This window comes from Salvelinus sp. IW2-2015, linkage group LG23, assembly GCF_002910315.2.
Source record: "Salvelinus sp. IW2-2015 linkage group LG23, ASM291031v2, whole genome shotgun sequence".
Lineage (NCBI taxonomy): Eukaryota > Metazoa > Chordata > Actinopteri > Salmoniformes > Salmonidae > Salvelinus > Salvelinus sp. IW2-2015.
This window is the reverse complement of record NC_036863.1, coordinates 32165970-32180500: the sequence shown is the minus strand read 5'-3', so window position 1 is coordinate 32180500 and position 14531 is coordinate 32165970. Positions and strand designations below refer to the sequence as shown.

General features: G+C 44.6%; 1 protein-coding gene across 3 annotated transcripts in view; it reads right to left on the bottom strand.

Annotated features, from left to right (window-relative positions):
- LOC111950089 (ectodysplasin-A) overlaps positions 1-14531 on the bottom strand; it is a 78687-nt gene that overhangs the window by 20669 nt on the left and 43487 nt on the right. For all 3 annotated transcript variants that reach the window (XM_023967438.2, XM_023967440.2, XM_023967439.2), the window contains exon 2: positions 1845-1953. In XM_023967438.2, coding sequence (XP_023823206.1) covers positions 1845-1953 — 109 coding nt within the window. The remainder of the gene's footprint in view (positions 1-1844; positions 1954-14531) is intronic.

Below are 14531 nucleotides of genomic sequence, written 5' to 3'. Positions count from 1 at the left end.
TTCTGACAGTCCTCATGCTGAGTGTTTCAGTTTACATTATGGTACACAGAGCATACAAGGACTCCAGGCTCATGACTCACTCTCACAATCCATTTCCAATGCAACCACAAACTGTACACTCCAGAAAGAATGAATAAACACCTTGGAATAAAAAATGATGTTAGCCTTGATGACATTTGACTGTGAAGTGAAGACAGATGGGCTTTGCGGTGTGAATACATCTCTGTGATTAAATTCAGTGACACATGTAGGTGATGATAATGAGTAGGAACGACAGGTGAACATGAAGCTTTTCCTTTCAACAGCAGCAGCCATCTGTGTAGGGGCATGTATCCCAGCGATCCCACTTCTACCTGTTACAGCGGTGACCCCGCACTCTTTGTGCAGGTGAAAAATCACAAACATTCTGTGCTTGTAATGATCAATGCCACCCTCAATACATTGCTTAAGCTCCACACGAAGAAAACACAGAAGGGGTTGGGTTCCCTCCCTTCTTCCTGCTTTGTCTCTTAAACCAAAGGTGATAGAGACCAAAACAGATCAGGTGTCACAGAAGGTTTGCTCACCGCACGAGCATCTCGTCTGGTTTTGATGTAGGCGGAAGTGCCCTAAGCCTGAGCCGTGTGATCATACATGGATAGTCTGGTGTCATTTCAGTCCAGTGAAAATATACATTTWWWWWWAAAACATTTTGCAGACGCTCTTATCCAGAGCAACTTGCTCAAGGGCACATCAACAGATTTTTCAAATAGTCAGCTCAGGGATTGAAACCAGTTACCTTTCAGTTACAGGTCCAACGCTCTTAACCGCTAGGCTACCTACCTACCTGCCCCTGCTATGAAAATAGCAAAAAATATTTCTGACATACCTCCAGAACTATTGCGCTTAGATTAGATTTACCATTGCGTTAAGTTTGTTAAAATAGAGCCCCGAATATCCTATTCCCTAAATGTGCTTGGTGACAGACACATCATTAGTGTCCATAAGGGGAGATCTTCAGCATTAAGCCAAAAGAGCAGCTCTCCATCTGGGATCACAGCACCATTTCATCCCTATAGTATCTCTCCACTGAAAACACAACATTGGAACTGCACCACATTTACATGTAAATAATTCCTCAGAGCAGAAAGGGGCGGCTTTCAAAACACATGTCAATCATCTCCTCAGCCTTGCCTTACTGGAGGTAATCAGAGGAAAGGAACATTGCCTCACTAGCCAAACCTGATCCTGGCAGGATCTTTCCAACCTTAATGTGTGTGAAGCTAAGGTATGTAGACTCACTTCAACTGATATCTAAGCAGCAGTAGCCCACAATGGAATGAGGAATGAGAGAGAGAGCGAGTGAGTGAGAGAGAGAGAGGGAGAAGAGAGACTAAAACCCTCTCTAATGACAGAGTGCCCAAACTAATTACTGCATTGTAAATGTACACATGCAATGCATCTCAGGCTTTGAATTGAACACCACATCAAAAAACCCAGTGCTCACCCCTGTCAAACCAAGAAACCAGGAGAATGGCCGCAAAAATAATTACTTAAGGTCTGGTTTCATACCAACAGCATAAAAGTGGGGAACAACATTTCCCTCCCAAAGTGCACAGATCCAGCCTCTGTAAACAAAACTAAACATTGCTGGCGTTACAAGAAATACCACCCCGACCATGAACCTTGCAGCATACAGGGTTCAGGCCTGCTCTGTCCCTGCTGTCTTGATTACATGAGACTTTTCCCTGGAGGAAAAACTTTGATGTATACCCATCCGTCCAGCCATCAAATTAATTAGAACATTAAAGTTTAAGGCATTCTCTGAATGTAATGAAATCATTGCTCTGAAAAAGAATCCATACCTGAATCAAGTCGTTTATTCTGCTGGCTCCTTTTGGTGCGATGGACGGCATTTTCTCTGTCTTCTGTGAGGTGAGAGTTTTCCTCACTGTTCCCCAGAGGCAATCTATTCTGTTGGTCAGTGAGGGATACAAAAAAAGAGCTGTAAAATTGAAATAGAACTGTAGTTTGCAATGGAGCCTTTATAATTTCAAGCCTCTGTAGGACCTCTTAACTTGCCAGTCATGAGAACTTGCATAAGATATACGAAGTGTGTTCATATTATCTCATACCATTTATGGAAATCAGGGGCAATGTATGGAAAAGGAGAAAAACTTTGTTTTTTCAACTGATATTTCATATCCAGACTGGAACCCTGCTGGGATGGATTAGATTTGTGTCTGTATTTTGGCTTTTGTTGACACAGGATGGAATTACTTGGCTTTGTTCACTTTGAGTATTTATGAGACCTGCACCTGTGGAACATAAATTAGACCAAACTGCAACGCGATCAGCAGAGTTCCTCTCTACAGATACTAAGAAGAGGGGATAGGGAATAGGGGAGAGGGAATAGGGGAGAGGGAATAGGGGAMAGGGAATAGGGGAGAGGGAGAAAGGTTAACGTTTTAGTCGCATGCCCAACTCCAGGGGAAACAACGTGAAAACATGATTCCATTGATGGAAAGCATCAGGCTTATGTGAATGGTACAAGATGCAGAAAACCAAACCCAGGCAGAGTCTCTATCTGATGGATAGTAGGAGCAGGCCGCTCGTTTCCATGGTTCCTACTTGATAGTGTGGTATTGATTACTCATTGAAAATAGCACATTTTATGACAATAGAAAGCAGTAGCCATCAATTTCAAAAGTCCACCAATGACCTTAAGACAGGCAAAGAAACATTACTTTTGACTGGGTTTGAACATGGGTCATCTGCGTGCCACAAGAATGTGTTAGCCCGCTGAGATAATGCCTGGGCAAACAGTTATAGGGGAGTTCTGCCTCCAAAATATTAGAGGGCACTATAGTTCACTTTTCACTAGTTCAGTCTTCCATAAACGTGTCTTCAAACTACTGTTTAAAAAGTCCTACATAAAAGAGTAATGCTGATAAAGGCAATACCGTACCTGTAAAATGATGTGAAAATTGGCCAGAGAGACTAGGGCTTGCCAAACGTGAACAATAAGAATGACCTCACATCACTCCCAGCCAATGGTTTCATTTTATGGCCCCTCTGCATTCCTTTGGGGTGATTGTCCACTTCCACCAACTATCATTATACTCTCCAGAGGTGAGTCTCATGTGCTGGTACATGCGTGTCAACGTTTATAGAGTTCAGCTCTATATGGATACTGCACTGATATCAGGGTACTTACAACCTACATTAGAGACTGTACAGTACTCTAAAGCATTGGCTTTAAGGACAGGAATATTACATGAGAACAGTAACCAATGGACTACATTCCATTAACATACAGTATGTACTCCAAATAAAATGTAATAACAATGGCTTTATTTAGCAGGTATGTTCTGTAGCTGAGTGATACCAACAACAGGCAGGCTTCTATGGATGCTCTGCTCGTTGCATGCCGGCTTAAAAAATGCTGGAGTTTGTGCTTAACTCTGCACCTGGCCGACATTAAAACCGGGCAGGACAATAAAGGGTGAAAGCAGTGCTGGGAGTTTATTTTGTTTATCAGCGGGGCCTTTGATATCCCAGCCAGCCCGTAAAGGGAGAGGATGGCCAAAACTTCAGCTAACCTGACAGGCACTCATTACAGTCTGTAGAGCCTGAGACAAGACCTCTGAACCTCAGCTTTGTGTCAACATGACTCTCACCAAGTACTTTTCCATATGCTGCTGCCCACCTTTATGATAGAAATTCAACACTGAGTGTACAAAACATTAAGAACACCGTCCTAATATTTTGCCCTCAAAACAGCCTAAATTCGTTGAGGCGTGGACTCTACAAGGTGTCGAAAGCATTCCACAGGGATGCTGGCTAATGTTGACTTCAATGCTTCCCACAGTTGTGTCAAGTTGGCTGGATGTCCTTTGGGTGGTGGACCATTCTTGATACACACAGGAAACTGTTGAGCGTGAAAAACCCAGCAGCGTTGCAGTTCTTGACACACACAAAGCAGTGCGCCTGGCACCTACTACCATACCCCGTTCAAAGGCACTTAAATGTTTTGTCTTGTCCATTCACGCTCTGAATTGCACACATACACAATCCATGTCTCAATTGTCTCAAGGCTTAACATCCTTATTTCAATTGTCTCCTCCCCTTCATCTACACTGATTGAATTGGATTTAACAGGTGACATGAATAACYGATCATAGCTTCCACCTGGATTCACCTGGTCAGTCTATATCATGTACACTCAGTGTATATACATAATAACATTTTATAAAAATTAAGTGCCTTACAACACCCACTACAGATGATGTGGGTGAGTTTGAGTCATTAATTGTCCTTGCACAACTAGAATTCCAGCTAAAAGTCAATCTAACAAGTGGCTTCCATCCAATGATTACAGAGGATATCCTCAGTCCAAGCTAAATTATAAGTATGGGATGACAGGAACTATGATGTAATGTTATATGATTCCCCCAACAGACGATCACTACATCCTGCCATTCACTGAGCTTTATCTTCATATCAATCAAACATATATGCACATCTGAAACAAGATATCAGCAAACACAGCCAGTAGCGAGAAAAAACACAATGTTGTTGGACAAGATTATTAATGAAAAGTCATTTGAGGTCTTAAAACGATCACACAAGCAGCGGTCCTTAAACGTATTGGGTTGCACACTTACTGGTTTAAGAATTAAGGTCTCAACATTTGACAGGAGTACATGCTCTCTGAGCAGATATTGTCTTTCAGTGGGATGGGTAAAACCAACAATCTGCTGTTAGGTAAACTGTGTTCATTATATTCTACAGCAGTTGTCATATTCAGGTTGCATAAAGACATGTGAAAACGAAACATGTGATGCCCAAGGCACGAATATTACAAATATGTACTTAGAGTTCTATTATGAAATCCCCCCCCAGGAAAAACTAGGCAAAACAAACTGTTCTCAGTGACACACAATCTACTGTCTTGTTTCAAATCCTTTTACAATACAATCTATTTTATAGTACATACTCCAATATAAGCCTCTACTTTGATGCTACCTTGTAGTATGTGAAGTGTGCACACAAGTTGGAAAAGGATCAAATGAGGGAACAACTGCAGCTTGGAGGTAGTGATTCATTAGACAAGTGCAAAATAAGATCATAGGCCTACAGAATGAGGTGTGGGGGAGAGACTGTGTAAAGCAACAGGGGAACAGAGGCATCCCTATTCCCACTATGAGATATGAAGGAGAGTCTGAGGAGCGGGATGGCAAAAGAGAATTCTACCTTTCAATTCACATTACATCCTTGCCTTACGTTTTGTTGTGGCTGGCAATGCCACATTCTTGGTCCGCAGCTCGCATTGAATGTAAATAGCACAGTAGCTGCTAGCCAGTTAGCACAAACTATTAAACAATGTCCAAAACATATTACACTATTGAATAATACAATAACATTACACTCTTGAATAATGCAACAATTCACAAGCATGTGCAGACATTTAAAGGGTTTATTTTCTCGTCTGTAGGCTACACTCGTTACATTTTAACTTCAAAACAAAAGCACAGAGTTGCTAACAGCACGTCTTCATCATGTAACTTTAGCCGATTAACCCCCTCATACGAATATTACAGTAGGCCTACCTTACAACATTACAACAAACCAGACGTCATTTTCATCAATATCATTACATGTGGTATAAGCATATTGTGGCTGGAAATGTGAGTATAAGTTAATTCACTGCAGATTTGTGAAGAGCAGTTTGATATAGAAGCCCATACCCGCCACCCAAAAATATTTGTCAACATGAACAATTAGTCTGTGCTTCAGTCTGATCAACTGTAATCTACTGATAACAACCACAGCTGCAAGTAGCCTAGAGAAGCCTATGCACTCTGATCCCATCTGGACCCGGCAAGGGGAAACGTAACGTCATGTTTTTATAGCCTAAGCTATGTATTTATAGCCTAAAATAGGCKCATTTGTGTTCTGAGAAAATGTGAATGTGATTAAATGTGGTTTATATTCACACTTCGTTCGGGTGGCTTGGCTACCGAGACCTTTTTAATCCAGAATTATTGACTGGAATGAATCAATCAACACAATAGTGATAACATACTCTGAGTATATTTTTATATACAGATTCAAAGGCCTACAAGATGCAACTCTGCATACAGCGAGCTCAGCCTTGTTAGTTTTATTGTCCAATAGCAATTGTTGTCTCTTTGTCTGTGTAAATGGTTGTAATGTTTTCATTCTCCCTAGGGCCAGGAGTTTTTCCACTAGTAAAAAACAACAACATACTGTATGTCCTGATTAGAAAAAMAATCTGGTCCTATCATAGCCCATATAGAACCGTTTAAAAAAAAACAGTGATGTATTACTATGTCATACGCTACAGCTAGGGTCCGGAGTTGGTTAGGTTAGCCAGATCAGGAAAAACTCTGGGAKCCAGGAAAACACCACACAATGTTACAAATGAAAAAATATATCCTATTTGTATGATGGGCTTCKGTAGTTTTACGTGGCTCAGTGCGACAATTTCAGAATGTAGCAGGCTGATACTGCAGTTTCAGCTAAAAACAATAAAACAAGTCTCAAATATGAGGAAAATGTCTATACATTTCAACATTGCTCTGCTATTACCATTTATACTGTAGGAGTGTTGGCTCAACAAGACACTTCTGTTTACACTGCCCTGCTTCAAGGGGGCAACTCGGGCTAGCGTCGTGTTCTACCTCCAGAGGTAGAGGTCGAGACGTAGCAAGTACACAAGTTTGTATATGTATTTTTACGCAAAGTTTAGTAAGTGTAAAGAGGCTCAAAGTAAATCAGAGACAGAGACAGAGACAGAGACAGAGAGAGAGAGAGAGAGAGAGAGAGAGAGAGAGAGAGAGAGAGCGAGAGAGAAACATCCAATATTAGAATAACCCAGTGTGGTCTGGGGCGGTGTGGGAAGTATCACCACCACCAGAATAGATGCTGACCTGCCAAATGCTAACCTAATGCGCCGGTTCTCTGAAAGGCTGGAGAGACGCATTGTCTAGACTATGCAACATGAGTCTGCCGTGACACAGGAGAGAGATCCTCTATCCATTCCCAACCCCACCCAGCCAACATGTCTCTATCATCCCCCCACGCCCCATTCCGGAACTAGGGTTGCTCGTCAGTCACCCCCCCCCCCCCCCCCCAGACCCCCCACACACACCAGAGAAAACCCTCCCCATACCACCCCTTCCCGTGGGCCTGAAAGCAGAGAAAGTTAAAAAGATTAAAATAGGTATATTACATATATAATATATATATATATATAATAAGTTTACATACACTTAGGTTGGAGTCATAAAAATCGTTTTTCAACTCAAAACAAAATTTCTGTTAACAAACTATAGCTTTGGTAAGTCGGTTAGGACATCTATTGTGCTATGACACAAGTAATTACAGACAGATTATTTCACATTATAATTCACTGTATCAACAATTCCAGTGGGTCGAATTTTACATAAACCTAAGTTGACTGTGCCTTTAAACAGCTTGGAAAATTCCAAAAAATGATGTCATGGCTTTAGAAGCTTCTGATAGGCTAAATGACATATGATCATTGGAGTGTGAATGTGATTTCAAGGCCTACCTTCAAACTCAGTGCTCTTTGCTTGACATCATGGGAAAATCAAAAGAAATCAGCCAAGACCTCAGAAAAAAATATGTAGACCTCCACAAGTCTGGTTCATCCTTGGGAGCAATTTCCCAAATGCCTGAAGGTACCAGCAATCATCTGTACAGACAATAGCAACGCAAGTGTGAACACATGGGACCGGCAGCCGTCATACCGCTCAGGAAGAGACTGCATTCTGTCTCAGACATGAACGTACTTAAGTGCGAAAAGTGCAAATCTATCCCAGAACAACAGCAAAGGACCTTGGAAGATGCTGGAGGAAACAGGTACAAAATGATCGATATCCACAGTAAAACGAGTCCTATTTGACAATAACCCTGAAAGGCCGCTCAGCAAGGAAGAGGCCAACTGCTCCAAAACAGCCATAAAAAAGGCCAGACTACGGTGTGCAACTGCACACGGGGACAAAGTGTCAACGAATCCGCTCCTGAGTCTGGGTTTGCTCTTGTGTCTGTCTGGAGTGTGTTTCAGGTGTCCTGAGCACCTGTCTGGTTGCCGGGCGAAATTAGCTCATTGGGATTTCACGCACCGTTCCCGTAGTAATCTGACACACCTGTCCTGATCCATCATCTCTACCCTTCATAAACTCTGACCTGACTTCCATTCCCTGGCCGGATCGTTAGCCATGAATAGTATTGTTGTGCTGAGTACCGAGACTCCAGTTGGATAGAATTTGTTTTGTTGTTTTCATTTATGTATTGTTGCCTTGAATTAACTCCGTTTGGTTTTGTCTTCAGTTACTAGATCATTCACTCCATTCCGGCGGTTGACCAGAGGATTCTGCCACTTACTACACTTGGATCACCTATTTCCTTCTCACTCTTACCACGTCTGGCACGCTACACCATGCTGGATATATCTACTTTTAGCTATTTAATTGTAAATAAAGTACTCAACTTGCGTCCACGCACTTTCGGTCGCTTCGTTGATTCTGAAAGATCGTGACAGAACGATCCGGCATATGAACCAGACGACTGCCGTTTGTCCATGCTATTACCAAGCCAGGGGGAAGACACATTGGGACAACACAATACGCGCGCACAGCCGACGATAAGACGATTCGAATCCAGAACTTATCTGCTAGCTGTGAACAACGTCCAGGATCAGCTCACGTTTGCCGGCGATTTATTTCACCACCGCTCGTTTTCATCCCATCTCACCTGCCGTTCTGAGCGGTGTTCATTGTGAAGCCCAAGGTCTCACGACGTGATAAATAGAAGGGGATTTGGGAAACTGCCGTTCGTATTCTTATGCAGTGTGGGTTATGTTTGATCTACAGTCCACCATTCTTAAGCCACTTGAAAGGCTGATGCCTTTGTTATCTGAACTGTTGAGTGAAGAGCTCTGGAATGGCTTTCACGTTTGGGAACGAACAGGGAACTTGCACGGCTTTCATATCAGGCTCTCATACGGGAGAGATGAAGAAAAAGCTTTTATACTTTCCAGTCCGAGCGCGTAGGAATGCAGTTATAACGTTTTTGACTTTCTCCCTCTTCGCCAAGGAGATCGCCAGTGTGGTCAAGATTTATATTGAGTTCTTGCTGGACATATGGCTGATGGAGAGTGGCTTGAATTGAGAGGAGTCCTTCCAAACAACGCAGGTTTTTTTACAAGGGGTTGTCAGATGAATTTAGGACGAGCTGATATCTTTATCCGAGCCTAGTGACTGGAACAAGCTTGCGTCGCTTTGTCTATCGGGTAGATATAAGTCGCGAGAGAGAAGGAGGGAGAAGCAGTTGGGGGCCCATCCAAATCATTGCAACTCGGTTACCATTTCGGTTCAGGAGGTGACCCGGACGTATGTGATATATTGTCCACACGGGGACTTAGTGGAGGGGGTCTTGCCACCAGATTCTGAAAATGGCAAGTGGGCGACACGGGCTAACAAGGAGGAGCGCCAAGTAGACGTGAGACCAATAGTCTGTTTTACTGTGGTAGACGGGACATTACCTCTCCGCTTGTCACAGGGGCCGTTAAAATGCCCGGCCTCGCTAGTTTTGGGAGGAATTTTAGCGAGCAGTTTCAAATCTCTAAAGGATCTGTCAGACACCCCGTTTTCCTGGACCCTTATGAATAAGGATCAGAGTATTTGACATGAACGCTTTTATCGATTCAGGTGCCGATGGCGCTTTAATGGATGCGACTTGGTGGATAAGCTGGGGCTTTCCAAGGAAGCTTGCCGGAAGCCAATTGAAGCAGCCATCTGAAACGGCAGTAGTCTGGCGAGACGGAACTAGAGGACTGACCGGTTAAGATGTTGGTGTCGGGAAATCATTCAGAGGTTATCTCTTTCCTTCATTTTGTCCTCAGCCCCATGTTTCTCTGGTTCTTGGTTTACCCTGCTGAAGGAAACAATCACCGTTTGATTGGGTGAACAGGAAGGTCAACTAGTTTGGAGATTGGAGTGTCAATGCTAACTGCCTTAGGCACTGCCTGTTTCTCACTGCTTTTTCCAGTCAGGATCAGTGACTCTGCTCCATCTGATTTGTCGCCGTTCGCAGAAACATATCACGAGTTGGGTGAGGTAATTCAGTAAAGCAAAGGCTATGTCCTTCCTCCCCACCGAACCTTTATTGTGGGCGATTAATTGTTCGATCTGCTTAGGGACGTTATTACAGTTATCTCTCGACCAGAACGTGAGGCCCTTGGAGAGAACCTACATCAAGGAGTCTCTAGCTACAGGTCTCTTCGGCATCGTATACTTTGGGAGCAGGATTTCTTTTTTTGTGACACAAGAAGGATGGCTCTCTTCGACCAGGGTATTGATTATCGGGGGTTTTGAATGATATTTACGGTTAAGAACAAGTATCCCTGCCCTGATGAGCCTCGCTTTCGATCCTTAAGGGTGCCTAGCGGTTTTTTACGAAGCTTGATTTACGTAATGCTTATCATTTTGGTTCGGATCAAGGGAGGGAGACGAGTGGTTGACTGGGTTCAATACTCCGATGGAACATTTTGAGTATCAGGTGATCGTTTGACCTGACCAACGCTCCGGCGGTTTCCAAAGTATGGTGAATGACGTTTCAGATATGATTGGATTTTGCTGTTCGTTTACTGGATGAATATCCTCATCTTCTCAAGGAGCTTTCTTTAGCCACGTTCTTGCATGTCAGCAAGGTCCTGCAGCGGTTATTCGGAGAACCGTCTGTTCGTAGAGAGGCGGAGAAGTGTATTTCACGGCCCATACAGTCCTTACCTCGGGTACTCATATCCAGGGAAGGAGTCAGGATGGCCAAGAGAAGGTTCGGCCGGTTCGGGATTGGGTCGCAGCCCGGGTACTCGATTGCAAGCTCCAGAGATCCCTGGGTTTGCGAATTTTTATCGGAGGTTTTATCCGTGACTACAGCCGGGTGGCTGCACCTTTCAACTGCCCTGCGTCTTGCACGCAGAAAAGTTAGTTGGACTCCTGAGGCAGACCGCGCATCTTCTGGACTTGAAGAGCCGATTCACCCAACAGCTCCGATTCTCTCTCACCTGACACTTCCCCGTCAGTCGTTATGTGGAAGTGGATGCTTCTGCATGTGGGTGTGGGGCCCATCCTGTCCCGCACGTAGTCCACTGACGGTAACTTCACATCCTCCATTTACTATCCTGGTCACTTTCTCCAGCTGAAAGAAACCTACGATGTGGGTAACCGGGAGCTTCTCGTGTAAGCTTGCCTTGGAGGAGTGCGAGCACTGGTTGGAGGGAAAGGGAGCAACGTTTGTGGTCTGGACTGACCACAAGAATCTGGCTTACGTACAATCGCGGCTAAACGTCTCAAACGCCGTTCAGGCTAGGTGGGCCTTGTTTTCTTCGGGACGTCTTCAATTTTTCCTGACATTCCGACCTGGGTTAAGAACGGGAAGGCGGACGCCCTGTCCCGGATGTTCTTCTAAGACGGAGGAGAGGAGAGGCAGATAATAAGACGATTCTTCCCCAGAATGTTTTCGTGGAGCGTTACATGGAGGATCAGAGGAGGATGTTGATTGGCGGGGCCCTTCGGACGCAGCCCGGCACACGGTAACGGTCCACCCGGTCGGTTGTTCGTACCCGAGTCGGTCCGTTCTGCTGTTCTTCAGTGGTCCCACCGCCAGCAAGATAGCCTGATCCACCCTGGCGTTTGCTCGGACTATGGCACTACTGCGCAGTACGTTTTGGTGGCCTGCATGGGAAGACAGAATACCCGGAGGTTTGGTTGCCGCATGTCCTGTTTGGTGCCAGAACAAGAAGTACCAATCGGCCCAGCTCTGGCTTCTTAATCCCATACCTATTCCCTCGGCGACCTTGGTCGCATCTGGCCCTGGATTTGTCACGGGATTGCCCCTTCTGTTGGGAACACGGTCATTCTGACATTGTGGACAGAATTCAGCAAGTTTGCTCATTTTGGTTTCCTCTCTCCAAGCTTTCATCGGCTACGGAGACGTCGAGATCCTGGTCAGGGAGGTTTTCAGGGTTCCACGGATTGCCCAGTGACATTGTTGTCTGACCGTGGTCCTCAGTTTACCTCTGCTGTCTGGAAATCCTTCTGTTTGGGCTATTCGGAGCTACAGTCAGTCTCACTTCTGGATCTTCAACCCACGAATCTAATGTCAAGCGGAGAGAGCCAACCAGAAGATGGAGTCCACGCTGCGTTGTCTCTGTCTCCTCTGGATCCTACCTCTTGGTCATCTCAATTACCCTGGGTTGAGTAGCCCCATAAATACCTGTCCTTCATCTCCACTGGGATGTCCCCCTTCCAATGCCTTTACGGATACCAACCTCTTTGTTTTCCTTCTTCAAGGCGAGGGATCTCTCGTTCCTTCTGTCCAAGACCCATATTCGCTCGTTGCCACCGGACCTGGCATCGGGCCAGCGAGAGGCTCTCCTTAGAGTTTCTGACCGGTATCAGATACAGGCGAACGTGCGTATTCCTGCCCCGCTTAATACGGTTGGAGATAAGTTTTGGTTGCGCTAACAAGGGATTCTCTCTACGGACGGAGTTCAAGGAAGTTGTTCACCTAGTTCAATTGGTCGTTTGTAGTGGAGAGGAATCCATAAATCTTGGTGGTTCGACTCAAGTTGCCTGCAACACTTAGAGTGCATCCACTTTTCACTGTCTCCTGTCTTAAGCCGGTTCAACTCAGTCCTCTGTTGCCTCCTCCCTCCCGTCTCTCCTCCTCGGATGGATCGGTAGGTGGTCATGGTCTACACGGTTGCGCCGCATCATGGACTCCAGACGCGAGGGTCGAGGGTACCAGTTTCTAGTGGACTGGGAAGGATATGGTCGCACGAGGAGAGGAGTTGGATTCCTCGGCGACCCGATTATGGATTGACGACCTGAATTCGTGACTTCACCCGCTCATCACTGGCGCTCCCAGGTAGTCCGCCCGGTGGCGTTCGTGCGGAGGGGGGGTACTGTCACGGAATCCCGCTTCCTGGAGTCTGGGTTTGCCTGTGTGTCTGTCCCTGGAGTGGTTTTAGGTGTCCTGGAAGCACCTGTCTGGTTGCGGCGGAATTAGCTCATTGGGAATTGGTTTCACCCGCACCTGTTTCCGTCAGTATCTGGCTAACTGTCCTGATCATCATCTCTACCCTTCAATAAGCTCTGACCTGACTTCCTTCCCTGCGGATCGTTAGCCATGATAGTATGTTGTGCTCTGAGTCCAAGACTCCAGTTTGAATAGAATTTGTTTTGTTGTTTTTCATTTATGTATGCTTGCCTGAATTACCTCCGTTTGTGTTTTGTCTTCAGTTACTCACCTGGACATTCCACTCCATTCCGCCTGTTGACATAAGAAGGAGGATCTCTGCTACAATTGGATTCACTCTATTTCTTTCATCTACTCACCACCGCTGCCGCTACGCCATCTGGATTATCTACCTTTTTCACATTTAATTGTAAATAAATACTCCCTTCCTTCCGCTCCTTGTCTGGTCTGCTTTGGGTCGATCTTGAAAAGATCGTGACACAAAGATCGCACTTTTTGGAGAAATGTCCTCTGGTCTGATGAAAGAAAAATAGAACTGTTTTGGCCATAATGACCATCGGTATGTTTGGAGGAAAAAGGGGAGGCTTTGCAAGCCAAAGAACACCATTCCAACCGTGAAGCACAGGGGTCACAGCATCATGTTGTGGGGGTGCTTTGCTGCAGGAGACTGGTGCACTTCACAAAAAGATGGCATCATGAGGCAGGAAAATTATGATATATTGAACAAACATCTCAAGACATCAGTCAGGAAGTTAAAGCTTGGTCGCAAATGGGTCTTCCAAATGGACAATGACCCCAAGTATACTTCCGAAGTTGTGGCAAAATGGCTAAGGACAACAAAGTCAAGGTATTGGAGTGGCCATCACAAAGCCTGACCTCAAACCCATAGAACATTTGTGGGCAGAACTGAAAAGCGTGTGCGAGCAAGGAGCCCTACAAACCTAACTCGTACACCAGCTCTGTCGGAGAATGGGCCAAAATTCACCCAACTTATTGGGGAAGCTTTGTGGAAGGCTACCCGAAACGTTTGACCCAAGTTAAACAATTTAAAGGCAATGCTACCAAATACTATTGAGTGTATGTAAACTTCTGACCACTGGAAATGTGATGAAATAAATAAAAGCTGAAATAAATCATTCTCTCTACTATTATTCTGACATTTCACATTCTAAAATAAAGTGATGTCCTAACTGACCCAAAACAGGGAATTCTTACTAGGATTAAATGTCAGGAATTGTGAAAAACTGAGTTTAAATGTATTTGGCTAAGGTGTATGTAAACATCCAACTTCAATTGTGTAATATATATTTTTGTTTGTTGTTGTGTATGTACTGTGAATGTTTTGGCCTTTATGGATTTTTTATTTGTGTGTTGAGCTTTAGCTGAGATTATTCTTTACAGAGTCAAGTATATTTGTCCAGGTCTCAATTGTTCGTTGACGTGCACATTTCTTCTCA